This window comes from Abrus precatorius, unplaced genomic scaffold, assembly GCF_003935025.1.
Source record: "Abrus precatorius isolate BTA unplaced genomic scaffold, Abrus_2018 Scaffold8, whole genome shotgun sequence".
NCBI lineage: Eukaryota > Viridiplantae > Streptophyta > Magnoliopsida > Fabales > Fabaceae > Abrus > Abrus precatorius.
In genome coordinates this window covers 29,077,779-29,094,515 of record NW_020874428.1, presented here as the reverse complement: position 1 = coordinate 29,094,515, position 16,737 = coordinate 29,077,779, and the positions used below count along the sequence as shown (strand labels likewise).

Sequence of the window (16,737 nt, the reverse complement as noted above, 5' to 3'; positions counted from 1 at the left end):
CAAATTTTAATAAACAAACGTTCAATTAAATTATGTTACTAAGCAGATTTATTATTGTAGACTACTACTAATCTGCTCATTTGCTTTTTATGCGATTGAAGTTTGCGTTTAGTACTGAAGCGCATGCATTGAACTTTTAAGATGCTTGTAGTGAGGCAGGACACCCACCTCCTCATTACTTTACCTATAAGTTATTTTATAATAATTAAAATTTTATATAAACTCTACTGATCTATAGCTCCACATGATATAATTTGGGGTCAAGGGTGTTTTATTTTCAACTCATAATGGGAGCATTTTTATGTAGCAGCCTCTCAATTTTGAGTACAGTGATGAGCATCAAACCAATAAAAACCAGCACAGAGACCATACATATAACCAGCATTAACCAAGAGGCCATGCTAGCTTTCACTTCTTGAGCATATTCAGCACAAGCTAGACCAAGAAAGGTTAAAGGGAATGAGTACACCCACCATGTAGCGTTTAACTTCTTCATTGAATTCTTGAACAGTGCTGGCCTGCAAGCCTGTATTCAAGAAGAAAGGTTGACCCATTACAAAGAAAAGGATTAAGTTAAACTCAAAAGTGTGGAATTTGAATCAGACATGAATCTACCTGAGACATAAAAAGGAATAGAGACAGAAAGAGGAACATCTTTGATGGGGTGACAAAAGCACCTGAAATGGATTTCCAAGCTAGACTTGCCATGCTTGGTGCAGCAAAAAACAGGAAGTAAGCTGGCCTTAGCACTTTGGGAAACTGGTTCCCACTTGTCACACGCTGATATAGCGTTACAAATATAACTAAATAATATACTAATCCCAGAGAGAACATTGAAACTGCACCCTCTTTCCAACCACTTTCTGCAATAACTTGAGCAGCCACAAAGTTCCCTATAACTGAAACCTGGCTTAAAGGGTTTGCTACAATTGACAGAAACCGCTTTTTAGTTGTGAACCATTGTCCATATAGCTTTATGTCAAGTACCAAAATTGCAAATGAAAAGGCCAAGCAAAGAACTTGATAGTAAGAAGTTCTATGAAAAATCACTGGTGCTGATTGAAGCATGAGAAGCCAAGAAATCCAAGGAGCGTACATGCAGTTCACTCCAATATGATGTGAAAACTCCTCCTTCACCATGTCAAAGTGAAAGATGCACTTTAGCATGTAAAGTAAAGATAGAGTAGCTGCAGTAAGCACTGCCAGACACCAAAGAAGTAGAAATGCAATGGAAGGCATCAAATTAAATCCATGCCAGAGAGTTTGTGAGTCCTTGTTATGTTTGCTCAAACTCTTCCATAGCAAAGCTTGTGCACCCAAGGAAAGGCATATGAAAAAGTAACCAGCATGGAGCTTGGTTAAGATTGGTAACTTCGAATGTGATGGCTTGGTGATGTCGGGAACTGGGTGCGCATTGTTGTCTTCATTAGTATTGTTCATCGAATTAGCACACACGACAACCTCAACTGATGGCTTGACCTCAGCGTCACCCATCGTATAACTATCGGTGATTTGGAATATATGGTGTCTCTCTCATTTTGTGCTCTATGTCCCGCCATTTATATAGTGCAAAATAGAGGATTCCAACGTAGAGTGGCTTTAAGCACACACATGACACATCCATTTTAGTTTCTAAAGGGAGGTAATTCACCCTGTGGGTTAACCATCTACTTTAAATTAAATTATTAGTACATAAACTAATATACCTTGTTCATTATTTTAGAATAATCTTATATCCTTAGAATGCCTCCTTACGGAACATGAGAAAAGATAAAATATAAATCTTATCGTACGTGTTGGTTAATAATGTGGTATATTTATGTTATATAAGAAAAACACAATGTTTATAAATAAATAAAAAATTAGTTGTAGGATTTACTAATTAAATTTAATAAAAATCATATATTTTTTTCTTTAACGTGGTTATATTATATTAAATCCACAAAGATATCATGTTGGCAATAATTTGACAGGAATTTTCTTTAAAAGTAAGAGTTATGATAATGCATTCTGATCCTTCCTTCTTACTGTGAGAATATATCCAAGATAATATATCGGCATGGGGAAAGATATTTTGGAGTTAAATTTTAAATTAGCTCTTCAATGGCTAAGGTAGGTAAATTGAGAGATATTATAATCTAACCAAACTGCAAAAATTATTTATTATGCTTAACGTTTTACTCTGTCATCTGTATATTAGCACAAAAACACACTAACCCTGTAACCCCTATCTCCCGCTTATGTCACTTCATTTTAATTAGTATTAGCTTCTTACTTTTGTACTATAACATATTTTTCAGGCTTTTTTACATAAATAAAATAAAAAAAAATTATTATTCCTTAAATATCTTGAAAAGAAAAAAATTATGTAAATATTCTAAAAGTACATATAACAGAAGTCGATTTAAATCGACTTTCATTTTAAAATTTTTTACACAGCTTCTATTATAGGTATAATTTTTTTTACATAAAAGTCGATTTAAATCGACTTCCATTTTGCTTTTGAAATTATTTTTACACAGAAGTCGATTTAAATTGACTTCTATTATAGGTTTAATTATTTTTACATAGAAGTCGATTTAAATTGACTTCTATTTTGCTTTTGAAATTTTTTTACACAAAAGTCGATTTAAATTGACTTCTATTTTATTTTTAAATTTTTTATATAAAAATTAATTTAATTCAACTTTCATTTTGGTTTCAAATTTTGTTTACACATAAATCAATTTAAATTAACTTTCACTTACACATGAATATGTTTTAGAAAGAAGTCAATTATAATTAACTTTGTAATACATAATTAAAGTTGATTAAAAAGAAATCTATTATAAATAAATAAAATTTGTCATTTAAAGATGAGAAAATTTTAAAATTAAGTGTGAAAATTAGAGTGAGATGATAACATTCATTAGCAATCGCTTTGCACCTTTATTCTTAAATCTTACAACAAATTTTAATACAATGACACCTCCCCGTCTTTTGTTGCATTCTCAAGTCCATGAACTTATGAAGTCTCGTTTCTGTAGTATACTAATTCGTTAACATACCGCCGAGCCATTATTTATTAACATAATGACACCGAGCTCTTATTGCCGCCCGCACTATTGAATCAACTGCTTTTTTTTTTGTACCAACAATTAAGAATTGTTTTCCCTTACTTGCTGCGTCAAAAACTAAATCACAAGCTTCTGTGCTCCACATAATATGCATGATATAATGAAGGGATGTTACTCATTCCTTATAGCTTATAAAACTAATTTGATTGCATGATAGGGATCAGGTTGGAGCTTGACAAGAGCAAGACAGGAAACTATACAATCGACGGCTAGCAAGAATAAGGAAAAAGATAGTAAAAGTTCAAGGGATTCATCATGAAGGCAAGTACTCCAGCGGAAGCTATCAATTAAAAGGGAAGACTGCGTAGTGGTAGTTAACCGGGTAATGGTAGTTAACCGAGGGAGGGAGCAGCAGCTCATCCGTCAGATGCGATCCCTCTATTTCACGTTTTTGGCTTATCTTTTTCTTGCATTAACACTTCCAAAGAAACTTTGTTTCCACCTCAACCTTCTCCGCTCCCAGCTAGGTATCTCTAAGGACTTGAGCTAAGGAATTGTTTATTGAACGTCCCATATAGTTATCATGCAATCAAATTAACTCTAAAAGTTACAAGGAATGAGTGACATCCTTTCAGCATATCATGCATATTGTGTGCAGCACATTGTGTCATTGTATCAAAAGTTATTGTAAGGTTTAAGAATAAAGGTGCAAAGCAATCGCTAATGAATGTTATCATCTTAGTCTAATTTTTACACTTAATTTCAAAATTTTCTTATCATCAAATGACAAATTTTTATTTATTTATAATAGACTTCTTTCTAATCAATTTTAATTATACAATATAAATTTAATTATAATTGACTTCTTTCTAAAACATATTCATATGTGAGTGAAAGTTAATTTAAATTGAATCATGTTTAAATAAAATTTGAAATCAAAATGAAAGTTGAATTAAATTAATTTTTATATAAAAAATTTAAAAATAAAATGAAGTCAATTTAAATCGACTTATATGGAAAAAAAATTTACAAGCAGAATGAAAGTCGATTTAAATCAACTTCTATATAAAAATAATTAAACCTATAATAGAAGTCAATTTAAATTGACTTATGTGTAAAAATTTTTAAAACAAAAACGAAAGTCGATTTAAATTGACTTTTATATAAAAAATTTTAAAAGTAAAATGGAAGTCGATTTAGGGTTTAGGGTTTAGAAAAAAATTTACAAGCAGAATGAAAGTCGACCTAAATCGACTTCTATGTAAAAAAAAAATTATACTTATAATAGAAGTCGATTTAAATTGACTTCTGTATAAATTTTTTTAAAACGAAAGTCGATTTAAATCAACTTCTGTTATATGTATTTTTAGGACATTTATGTAATTTTTTTCTTTTCAGGATATTTAGAAAATAATAATTTTTATTTATTTTATTTGTGTAAAAAAGCCTATTTTTCATTTTAAATAATAGTTTAATTTCTTTTAGTGTCATGCACAGTTTGACAATTATTTTACTTTATTAAAGATTATTCATATAGAATACAAATAATATTTATAATTTATTTTTTAAATAACATTAACTAAATATATACAGAACACCGATTTAATGACCTATATTTCAATTGCATAAAAGAATTATTTATTCGATAATCCTCGGGTCTGGAAGTAATTATAAACCAATAAATCTGGAAGCAATGTATTTGTTTGCCTCCCACCGTGCACATACAGGGCTAAAATAGGACTAATTACGGCATTAATATTCAATTAGCATGATAAGTTTATCGACGTATAGTAAGAATCTCTATTCAATTCAGTGTTTTTAAAACAGTTTAATGGGTTCTGACGTAGTTTCCTCAAGTGGACAATTTATACGGAATGTATATAATAAGACTGACAGGTTGTTGTTGAATATAATAAGATGGACAGCAACTACTGCCAATTTGCGAGGAAAAATTGAAAAAGTGTAATTTGACGAAACCCAACAATTAGTGGAGAAGAATTGTGAATAAGATGAGGGATTTCAGGGTGATCCTGTCTAAGCGTGAGAGCAAAAGAAAAAGCGATGATGTTCACCCTATGGTCTTTGTTTATCCCTTGTAACTTGCAATGGCTGAAAAATGATAAGATCCTTTCTGCTTTACCTAACTTTGGGTGTTTTTGATCGTGTATTCCACTTAATAATTAGTTGCCATCCAAATAAACATGCATAGTGCAACTCTGATCCTTTCATGCCCCGAGAGGACGCTTAGTAAACAGAAATTTTCTTAAGAGGTTGTATTTTTCTAATCAAATCATTATTCTTTTTTAGCATTAAAACTACATTGTTTTCTAGTTTCAAAATTTATTTGCTTTTATTACTTGATTTTAATAAAGATAAAAAAAATATTATCAAATTAAAGATAGTCCCTTTAATCTCTCACGAGATTAAAAATGCCTAGTATAAAATCCAGTAAAATTTAAATAATAACTAATTCTAAAAAGACATTTTCAAGAGTTAAAAATATAGTGTTGTTTTGCCTTTGGGCGAAATATCTTGATTACTAAATTTAACGGGTACAACTTTATTTAATCTAAAATTTGACTGAATGACAAAGATTAGGCCAATAATGAGTTGGACCAACTTGTTAGACTTTTTATTTTTAATTAATTTTTATAATGTTAAATCCTTATTTATTTAGATTAAATCATTATATTAAATCAGACCCTTCATGTTAAAAAAATAATAGAAATATTTAAAGGTCAAAGATATTTATAATGGATATTATTAAATTATAAATTTACTAAAAGTCAAAATATTAATATATACTGTGTTAATCTAAGAAATATAATAAAATTAAAATATATCAATAGTATGATTAATATGTATATAGTATACATATAACTTTTAATTTGCTATTACAGTAATGAAATAAAATTAAAAATCGAGTTCATGACCTAATCATTTAACCTGTAATTGACTTCTATCTTCTTGGGTTAACATGTCCATTTCATAATTAAACCCAATTCATCTTTTTGGTTCCAAACTTTGGATACCCTCCCACTGCATGTTTGAATAGCAAATTATGGTACCAGAATGTAACTAGACAGGCCACCCAACTAATGCTACACCGGTTTAACTCTCCGCAATTTTCTTCATTTGTCCCCCTCCCTTTTGGTTAATATTAACTAAGCAGCCATCCATCATATCTTCTGAAGGACTTCACTTCCCATTTTCCCTGTTGTTTTTCCCACACTGACGAAAACCACCTATCAACGCCAGGGTTACTTCTAATCTCACTATACTTGTAATTTGAAACCTCTGATTCCTCCGTTTCCCATTTTATCTGTATAACATTATTTTTCGTTTTATTTTCTTTTATAGAAAATGTTGACTCCATTTAAGACTAATTTTACACATAAAAGTGATATATTTTTTTATTAAAAGTAAAAATATATAACTTTTTAATAAAAATTTACTCCTTTTAAATATTAAAATTAATACTTAAATACTATTGTTAAAAAAAGACAAATATTAACAAAAACCGCTGAAAAAACCTTTCATCTTCGAATTGGAAGCATCACAAAATAACGCCACACATGCAACTAGTATCTAGCAAAACAAGATGAAAAGGGAGAAATAACATGGATTAGAAAGTCTCATCTACAACCTTTCATTAAGCATGCTTAAGAGTCTACGGACACAATTATGGCCACAGCGACACATACATCTATGAAGCCATTTTGTCCGTCCATGGGTAGGGATAGCCAAAGTATTAACATAACATTAATATAAACATGTACAATCCAGGAACTTTAGGTCCATTTTGATTGCATGGGCATACAAACCAATAGTAAGTATACGCGAACACTATGCTGCATCAGCAAATCCCACTCTAAGTTTACCAAAATCAAATACTGTGTGATAACGCCCCATGAAGATATCTCCAAGGATCCTACGTAAATGTAGATAAGATTGAGGGAAAACATAATCAGATTAACCACAATCAAAAGCCGAGGGGAATGAAATTAAAGTGAGGCAAATGTCATGGCGTTAGTTGATGAAATTTAAAGTACCAGAGGGGGCCACGTGGAGGTGGAATATCTATAGCAATAAAGCCACTAATGCACTGAGCCGCAGGACCTTCACCAACCTTGAGTACGTACTGAATAAACCAAATAGAGAAGTGAATGAGGACAACAACGGACATCCATGCATAAAAGCTGCTACTCCCCATTTGCTATCATATAAAATTATGAGTAGAGAAATTCTAACATTGGTCCATTTTCTATAGTGTTTAGCCTCTTCAACCAGTTGCATATAATACAAGATTCTTTACCACATTCAACCAAATATCAATCTGATTAAACCATATAACTAGTTAACCATTATGTGAGGCTAACATTACTCTAAGGCACCTACAGGATGGGTTTTAGCCAAGGTGTAAACCATTTTTTAGCGCATTTAACTAGCTTTAACTTCTATTCAGTTCTTGATACTTTTCTATTGGATATTTGTCTTGTCCTCCACTACTATAACACCTATTTATCTTCATGAATTTATCTTTTTTTTCCATTAAATTGAATATAGTTTGCGATCAACCATTGCAAAAGCAACCACCAATCAGATTCAAGTCTTCGAGGAAATCATACCTCCTGTGGGGCAAGGTCAAAAGTTCTTCCACCAATGGTAAAGGACACGCCAGGCAATGAAGAGATATCCCCACAGTCAACTGATGATTCTCCCATTGGGCTAGGCATTTTTTCACAGAGCTGCATCATCATCATGAAGCTAAGAATCAAAAGAAACAAAAGGATCTAGAACAGCAAAATGACGAGAACCAACTCACTTGATTGACGTAGCTTAGTATACGATCTTGGGTCTGATTTTGACTCAGCTGGTTCTGCATCCAAACAACTGCCATCTCACATGCAGAACAAGCAGCATCGTGAAGACCACCAGATGATTTTCTTTCATTCTCATCCACAACACTCTCGATACCAGCACTAAACGGAGGGAGGGGGTGAACATATAATAAAATGGAAATCACATTTCAGTAAGTATATTGAAGTATTTAAATTTAAATAAATGACCAATGATTCAACGAGTAAAGCTATTGTCAGGGCTTACTCAACACCACGAGTCCCATCAAAAGTGCACAATCCAATTTGGGAACAGATCTTCTTTGGCTGTGTCTAAAGGTGTAAAGCAAAAACCATAAGAAAAATTATTTTAAAAAATGGTAAAATCTTTCAAACATACCACTCGCGACCACAGGTAAGAATATAATCAACAAAAAAAAAATGCCAAGAATAAAATCATAAATGGTACTCACTTCAGCCAAAAGCAAATCCAATATTGTTTGTCCATACTCTGCAACAATGGTCTTGCATTCTTTGCTTATAACTCCAGATGCTCCAATTGCATGGTTTATCATAGTAACTACAGTCTATAAGAACAAAACCAAATATGTGACCATAGAAACAAAACAAGCAAGTTAGATTCATTTGTTGGACCTTTTATCATTTGGCAATATAAACAATGCAATGAGAATTGTCAATGATTGATGTTGAAATTGATCATGAACTGACGAGACAATGTCCCATGGAAAGAATGCTGCATATAATATAGCCATGTTAAACTGAAAACCATCTAAATATTCAAGTATTTATTCATACCGTTGGACCTGCCAATAAAGAAGTCCCTGAGTCTGCAATGGCCGAACAGCCATCAGCACAATATCCTGATAGACAATTAGATGAGGCAAGTCCAATGAAGTTAAAACCATGACCTATTTATCCATATTCTATCATATATCATAGGAACAACGAAATGGCATTTCTGCTAATACATTTTCTACACATACCAGTGGGTTTACCGCCAATAAGTACGTCTCCCATATCAAACTGAAAATAAAATAGATATTTAACAAAGAGAAAAAGGTGAGCAAAGAAAAAGTTATTAATTATTAAAAAAGGTATAACCTGCCAATATCCTTTTCTTGTTACAGGCGCATAAGTGTGCTTTCCCTTATAGTGAGCAGGATCAACACCACCAAAAACAATCTCACCCCCTTCCTCTTCCTCTGGTTTGCGGTTGAGCCAAAATGAAAATACTGGCTCCTTAACGAGACCTTGTTCAACCATATTATACCTATGACAGGTTAAGATCGGATAATCAGACGGGATTCAACAAATTTTTAATAAAATAAGAAAGAGCAGCCAGGTGCAATAAAGCTCCCGCTACGCACAGGGTCTAGGGAAGAGATAGTGGGGTCTGGAGTAGACAGCCTTGCATTTGCAAGAGGCTGTTTCAATACGGTACTAACAAAATGAAGAATCAAGATTAAAATGTTAATTGATACCACACTGGAACAGCATTTCCAACTGATATCTCTTGAAATCCAAGTCCCAGTATACCATCAAACTTGGCCACCAAAAATGTAACACCAGGCTCCCTAGTTGCTTCAATAAATTCCTGATTGTGGTATCAATTATTAATCAACATACTATGAAACAAGCAAAACTCACACCCTCCTCTGTTGAAACAAAAGCTGATAATCAGAAATTCAACATTTCCTACCTGGTTCTTTACAACTATGTCACCGACTCTGACATTGTCATAACTAAAGAAACCAGAAATTGCTCCAGTACCATATTGAATTGCAGCAGCAGTCCCTAAATAACAGCAATAAAAATATTATGTTTTACAGAAAGACATAATACTCAGCATTCCTTCTACAGGTCCAAAATTTCAAACTTTAGCTCCTTCATATGGTAGAGGTACACTATATGTTCATAACCCATCCCCCGTTTCACTCATTGGGAAAGGAATACAAATTTTTTGCTATTGATATAATATAGAGACAAAAAACAGACGACTTCAAACTACTCTAACAAATAAAAGAATATTAAGCAGCTACATAAATCTCAAAACTATAGTTTTTTAATTTACAAAACGCGGCGGGAACTTCCGCAAACTGCATCACGGACTTAAAAAGGAAATTAACTTTAAAGCCTTATTAGAAATGATGAGGACAGACCATTTTTCCTATAAGTATTTGATTTGCTAGACTTGTACTTGGCATGAAAGTAACACGCAACCTGCACCAAAATGCAAAATGACATGAATAAACACGATAAATGAAGGAACTCGATCGGACACATTCATAAGTCACAAATAACAGATTAGTGTATAAAGCAAAAGGCTCACCGAGAAGGTACACTTAGACGATGGCACCCACAAATTGGAGCTGCCCGTGTCGAAAATGACAGTGAACTTCTGAGGAGAGTTTCCAATGGCTATTTCACCGTAGTACTGAGCATCCAAGTAATTCTTTAACGCAACAATATCAGTTTCCTCAGTGCCACCAAAGTTGTTTTGGAGATGAAACTTTCTAATGGAAGCCCGAAAAGAGTAACCATCCTTGGACCCAATTCGAGCAGCAAGCCTGTTGTTAGGGTCCAATTTAATCTTTTTTAGCCCAATCCTACGCAGCCCATCATCGGGTTCACAGAACACCGCAGCAACCAAGAGGGTTGACACTAACAAACACCACACGACCGCGTTCGCGTTGCTCCCCATGTCCCACTGTTCACCAAACAAAAATGTTAAATATTAGAGAAAACGTGTGTTAACAAGTGAAAATGGTTAGTATTACTATCAAGGAGGCGTGACGATTCACACTGATACGAATAAAATAAAATCTACAAATGCGTGCAATTTAAAAATCAGGACATAGCAGAAAACGATTTCAATTTGTACTGAGATAAACAGGATATCAAAAGCTATTATTATATAGGAATAATAAATTATAATTTGCAGAAACATTCCGCGCATGAATAACAAAAAAAAATAAAAAATAACCGCATTAAACAAAAAGAGAACGCAGTGAATAAAATGTATTGAGTGAAAAAATAGAGAAACTCACGGGTGTTGAAGATGAGGAGAAATAAAAGCACAAAACCTCAGAAACGAGAGTGTAGTGAAATGCGATAAAAGAATTAATTTAAACAGAAGAGAAGAAGAATAACAATGGAGATCATGAGAATGAAATTACCAATAAATTGAGAAGAGATTAGAAGAATGCAGTTGAGAGATGAGAGAATTATAACTTGCAAGGAACACACTACAACACTGTCACACCTTCCTTCCTTTCCCTTCTTCTGGCCCTACCGATTTTTATTCCTTTCTTTTCGCCTAATAAGAACGCAAGCCCAATTCAAGAAAAAAAGGTAAAGCGGGTCGGTGGAATCTTTCAATCCCTAGCGTCCATTTCTACGTGATCTTGGCCGTAGATCTAAAAGGATAGAGCCAGAAAAGGCCACGTATTGACGAAGGAGGATCCAACGTGAGATTCATGAACGGTGGATAATAAATAAATAATGCATGAAGAGGATACGTGCCCACTCGGGTTTGCAACAGAATGCCTAAAAACTATAAACCCATGACCACGTCGCGTCGCTTCCTTAGCACGCCACATTCACCTCACTCTCACTTCTCACTCATTTTTTTACTTTTAAATAACCAAATATGTAATGTAATTTCAGATATTTTTATACCTTTCAAGTCATATCACATATTATTATATTTTTAAAATGTTCAAATCATTTTTGTCGATTTAATTTTTTCAAATGAGAACAAAAAATATCATTCCTTTCAAGTTTAAGATTTTAAGTATGTTTCAAGCTAAGTTCAAAGGGATTAATATTTTTTTTTCACACTTGAAATTCCATCTTGCAACATTTATATTCTTTTAACTTTTTAAATACGTGCTTTCTAAAGTATGATAATTTTATTCAAAGACATACACTAATATGTTTACCATCAAGAACTTTAATGAAACAATGATTACAAAAGTAAACATGAGAATCTTTATAATTAGCGGAAAATTTAATATAAAGGAAATTATCTACATTCTGTCTTTTATTATAAAGTAATTAGAAAAGTCAGGACTGTGATCTTTCACGGTGAATTTTCACGTAACCATTTTTTTTTATATAAAAATGTTGTATCTATTTATAAGGCCCCAATTCATAAATATTTAAAAAGAGTGGATATACATAAAATTTCATATGGTATAATTATGTAAAATTTTAATATGAAATCGTATAATTCTCAATCTCAACAATTTAAACTGACAAACAACCCACCTAAGTTATTTTGATAGATAAATAACTTGATATTGCATAAGTAAGATTTTAAATTTAAATTTTTGTGTATATAAAAAAATTTCTCACCCACTATATTTAGATGCACAATTCGAATCGAATTGAAAAATTTATAAGAATAAACTCTCCAATCATATTCAAGTATTGAATCATATCCAAATTAAGAACAAACAACATCCTCTTTAATATGCAGGAAATTATTAAAACTGACATTTTCATAAAACTTCCGCCATAATATATAGGCTAATTCTCTGGGCAATGTCGTAACATACAAACTATTACGTCGGAGAAAAAAAAAAGATAGCATAAGTCAGAATTTAAAATTGGCTTGAAATACAAACGCTAGACTATTTTTTTTTTCTTACGGGAGTTACAAACTTCAAACCCTAATTGTACCATAAAATATTAAAAAATACCACATAGTAATCAATTTATGGTATTAAATATTTGTCATGAATAATCAAATGCTTGTAATATCTTACACTACAGATCTTTATGTTCAAATTCTAAATACATAAATATGAATATTGTCATATTATATTAGACAACGGTAATCTGGTTCCTAATATTTATGTAGCAACCAGGTCAATGAATGCACCATACCTTTCTTGTTTATAGAGTAAATATAAAACTCAATTCTAATATTGAATGCTAGAGTGTGCAGTTCTAGGAGGGTGATCAACTTTCACAGGTAATAACTACCTGCCATCTAGATTGGTCTGGTATTTTAAAGAACTTGTATATCTTTATACTCATATTTTATTATATTAAATTTTATTAACTATATCACATCATTAACTATATATATTTTTCCTTTTGTCCATTTACTTGATATACCTATAAAAGGTTTCCCATTCTGGAAGAAGCTAATTTAGTCTTCCCCATCACATGCAAGCACATGAATATTCAAATAAGTTGGTCTGGGTATTTAATTACCTTGGAGGAAGGATTCACAACACATTCACACGGATCTAAAACAAGTGACTATCTTTTATTTGGATCGATGAAGTCAAAGAAGAGCTGAGGAAGACCCGTTTGTACCATGGATGAGGTACGGTGCGACCACATAAACGGCACAACTGACATATTTGGCTCCTGTCATAGCTTAAATAATGTCACATGATTGGTTCAATATATCAACATTTTTTTAACGTAAATTAAAAAAATTATTTTAATATACTATATACAAAATGTCAAAATAAACTAAAAAAAAGTGTACGAAAGTCTCTTAAAATTCTTTTTCTTGTCTGTTTACTTTGAAAAATTTTGAATCCTAATTAATGAAGATCGACGAAATAACAAAGAAATAACGAAGAAATTGTATTCTAGACCCTACCATGACATATTGACATGGACAATAGCAATATCAACATTCACAAATTCATTCTCCCTTTCCCACGTTGAAAGGGAAAAAAAAACAATATATGACCAAAAACAAAGAACTTTAGTTTCCTAAAAAGTTGTTGATTGTAGCACTGTTGATCACATTGGGACTATTGTTATTGTTATTGTTATTTGGATGAGCGGCGCCAACGATGGAGGAGATGGCAAAAGCAAGTGCAGCAGTAAAGTTGGGATCGGGTGTGATGGCTGCATTGGTGGCACTAACCGTTTCAGCGAGCGACGACGGTCTTGGAGTTTGAGAATTAGACCCCACGTCCTGAGACAATTGAAGACCAGAGAATTTGGATTGGCTATAGAGTGTCTGTGCAATCACCTGCGGTAATAGTGCTAGTGTGGGTCCCGACCCTGTGTTTTGAGGCTGCGATGGGAATGGTAGCTGGAATGGGACCTGGGGTTTTTGGTACTGCAATGTGTTAGGGTTGTGTGTGAGGTCCAGTGTCACTGTAGGGAATGGTGCTGAAGCTGAAAGCGTTGCCATGCTAGAAGAGCAAGGAAGAATAGCTCTTGCCAACAAATTAGGATTCGTTATTCCATCCGCACTGGACATTGACCCACATAGCAACATGCTAGCAGCTGCTGCAGTGGTTGATGCCATGGCCATAGCAGCAGGAGGTAGTGGATGGTTATGAGTCCCTTCGTAAGTTGTTATCAAAATTGTTCTGTCTTCCGCACAACGTTGAACCTGTAATATATTATTAATAAACCAAGGTACACGTAAGTTTCTATGATGACAATATTCTGTACTAAATATTATATATTAATCAATCCAAAAATCAACTCACCTGTTTGCGAACTGGGCAACCAACTGCCATAGTGCACCTGTAATATGCTCGAGGACAAGGGTTTCCCTTAGCCATTTTTTGTCCATATTTTCGCCATTGACACCCATCACTGATCTACAATCAATAAGATAATTCAGTTACAAAGTTGTACTGTTCATCACTTGCTTTGGTTAACGTGTATAAATTAATTTAGAGTGATTATATTAATTCTCACCATGGATGCCTCTGATCGGGCACGGACTGAGACACGAGCTTTTCTCATAGTGGCCTCCGGAGTGGATTGATCGATAGCGTTGGAAGGGTTTAATTTGTGATGCTTATTGGAGTCCCAACCTTGAGATTCCGTGTCTGGATCAATCTCTTTCTTATTCTTCTCATTTTTATTGTCCTGAGGAGTGCTTGATCGAGTTCTTTCATCTGAAGAAGAATTAGATACTTGATCGTCTATTTCACCTATACCACTACTAGGTCCTATCTCAAGGAACTGTCTAGACATTCCTCTGCTAATCCCATGGTTTGTCTCCTCAACTTTTCCTTGAACAACCTGAAACAAAAAAAAACAAAAAAAAGGTTAAAAATCCGGTCAAATGTTTTGTTTTTTGTTTTTATTTCCAATTTGATGTAAATTAGTTATAAAAATAATTAAGTTGACAATATTGCCATAGAAATAATTGAAATTTGACAATTAAAGATATCAACAATGTGTAACTAATCATTACCTCATGCTCCATGTTCTTAGTACGTTGATTTTGTTGCTCTTGCATTAACATGGCAAAACGCATTTGCAAGTTATCGTAATTACTATTCACCTGACTGAGCATCTCTTTTAGCTTTTGGTTCTCAGCATTTATGCGTCGAAGTTCCTCTTGCAATTGTGCCAGCTGAAAACAATAATATTTCATCTCAATTAATTTGTACCGAATATAATACTTAATAAATTTCGATAAGTGCACAGTCGGAATGACAAAAATTTCTGTAAACACTATAAGTTAATGAAATTCCTATAAATAGATTAAAAAACCAATTATTATATTAATAATTAAAATATTTATAATTCTTTTAATTTTAGTAAATATATGATGATAACGACTTAAATTTCCATAAAAGTAATATTAATAATATCTATAAAAAATTTTATGTACCTCGGTGACCTTGGCACGTTTATTTTCAGCATCCGATGAAGCCCCGTCATCCACCGTTGATTGATCGCTCCCAGCGTTTGCAGTAAGGAGTTGCAAACCAGTCTAAAAATTGGTACCAAAAAAATATTAGAGAAAACGAAAAAAATTCCATTTTCTATTTTTATTTATATGTTTAGAAATAGAAGGAAAAATTTGTTTTGACTGTTTGTTTATGGAAAAATTAAGAAAATAATTATTATTATTCTTTTATTAATAATTTTATGAAATATTTATATTATTTAAGTAATCTAAAAGTGATCGATTAATAATTAATAAATTTAATAAAACAAGTAATTTTTTTAGTTTGTATACTTGGCCAAGCTGAAAACTAATAATTAAGAATAAAGCAGGATCTAACAAAATGATGGGGAACTTACATTTACATGAAGATCAAACTCGGGAGGGGTTCCATGGTGAGGAGAAACCTCCTTCTTGATGTTGATGTGTTCATGTTGAGGCGATGAGTCGTTTCTATCGGAGAAGAAGTCGACTTCACCGACGACCGTCCGATTTTCATGGGAGGGCGGTGAGGGAGAAGTGGCGGTGCGGCTAAGGTTGGCTGGAAATCCGAAAGTGTTGAACATGTTGTGGTTAGGCGTAGGCGCAGCAGAGGGTGAAGAGAAGAATGGGAAGGAGGAAGAGGAATCAAGAGCAAGACCCCATCCTTTGTCCATAAATTAAGAGAGGAATTGATGAGAGCTGAAAAATATAGAATTAAAAAAGAAGGGATGGAAACGTGGAAAAGAAAGAAGAAGAGAGTGACAGAGTCAGAGAAAGAGTCTGTGAAGTGTTTTACCGGTGCAATATGGTCGGCTATAAAACGGGTTTAGAGTTGAAGACTTGGGAGAACGTAGACCAAATGGATTTTCCATTTTCTCATTATTTTCATTTCATAGCCAATTTTTATTTTTAGTTGCGTCAGATAGTGCGTCAGGATGCAGGAAATTTTCCAATGCCCCACACCGCTCAAACACGTAATACATGCATCCCATCCCCTCTAATTTCACTTCTAAATTCTTTTTTCTCAATTCAACTTCACCGTTTTCATTATATTTAGTTATAAAAAAGAAAAACAATGCCAAAAGTCTTCGTTAAAGCTTTCATACTACACTTGTCCAGACTAATATTTTAGAGGCTAACGCGGGCGCACGTATGATCCTTTTTAAGC

General features: G+C 33.1%; 3 protein-coding genes across 8 annotated transcripts; all 3 read right to left on the bottom strand.

Moving 5' to 3' along the window:
• Positions 1-277: 277 nt before the first annotated feature.
• Positions 278-1,494, bottom strand: LOC113848303 (S-type anion channel SLAH4-like). The gene is made up of 2 exons (XM_027477762.1): positions 616-1,494; positions 278-526 (listed from the first exon to the last, which is right to left on the bottom strand). The coding sequence occupies exons 1-2, from the start codon at positions 1,492-1,494 to the stop codon at positions 278-280; spliced, it is 1,128 nt and encodes a 375-aa protein (XP_027333563.1).
• A 5,185-nt stretch (positions 1,495-6,679) lies between these two features.
• LOC113845838 (aspartic proteinase-like) lies at positions 6,680-11,233 on the bottom strand. 2 transcript variants are annotated; one of them, XM_027473478.1, is made up of 14 exons: positions 11,092-11,233; positions 10,245-10,622; positions 10,075-10,135; positions 9,615-9,709; positions 9,397-9,509; positions 9,017-9,185; positions 8,899-8,938; positions 8,711-8,775; positions 8,368-8,481; positions 8,163-8,227; positions 7,882-8,038; positions 7,685-7,804; positions 7,109-7,197; positions 6,680-6,987 (listed from the first exon to the last, which is right to left on the bottom strand). In XM_027473478.1, the coding sequence occupies exons 2-14, from the start codon at positions 10,614-10,616 to the stop codon at positions 6,903-6,905; spliced, it is 1,545 nt and encodes a 514-aa protein (XP_027329279.1). In that variant the 5' UTR covers positions 10,617-10,622; positions 11,092-11,233; the 3' UTR covers positions 6,680-6,902. The 2 variants fall into 2 exon arrangements, with proteins under 2 accessions (XP_027329279.1, XP_027329280.1); XM_027473479.1 differs by having other exon boundaries at positions 10,963-11,095.
• Positions 11,234-13,353: 2,120 nt separating this feature from the next.
• On the bottom strand, positions 13,354-16,358 carry LOC113845837 (probable WRKY transcription factor 31). 5 transcript variants are annotated; one of them, XM_027473472.1, is made up of 6 exons: positions 15,947-16,358; positions 15,531-15,632; positions 15,108-15,269; positions 14,603-14,932; positions 14,389-14,502; positions 13,354-14,288 (listed from the first exon to the last, which is right to left on the bottom strand). In XM_027473472.1, exons 1-6 carry the CDS (start codon positions 16,241-16,243, stop codon positions 13,647-13,649), a joined length of 1,647 nt encoding a protein of 548 aa, XP_027329273.1. In that variant the 5' UTR covers positions 16,244-16,358; the 3' UTR covers positions 13,354-13,646. The 5 variants fall into 5 exon arrangements, with proteins under 5 accessions (XP_027329273.1, XP_027329276.1, XP_027329277.1 ...); XM_027473475.1 differs by having other exon boundaries at positions 13,420-14,288; positions 15,540-15,632; positions 15,947-16,312; XM_027473476.1 differs by having other exon boundaries at positions 13,420-14,288; positions 15,540-15,632; positions 15,953-16,312.
• Positions 16,359-16,737: the final 379 nt, after the last annotated feature.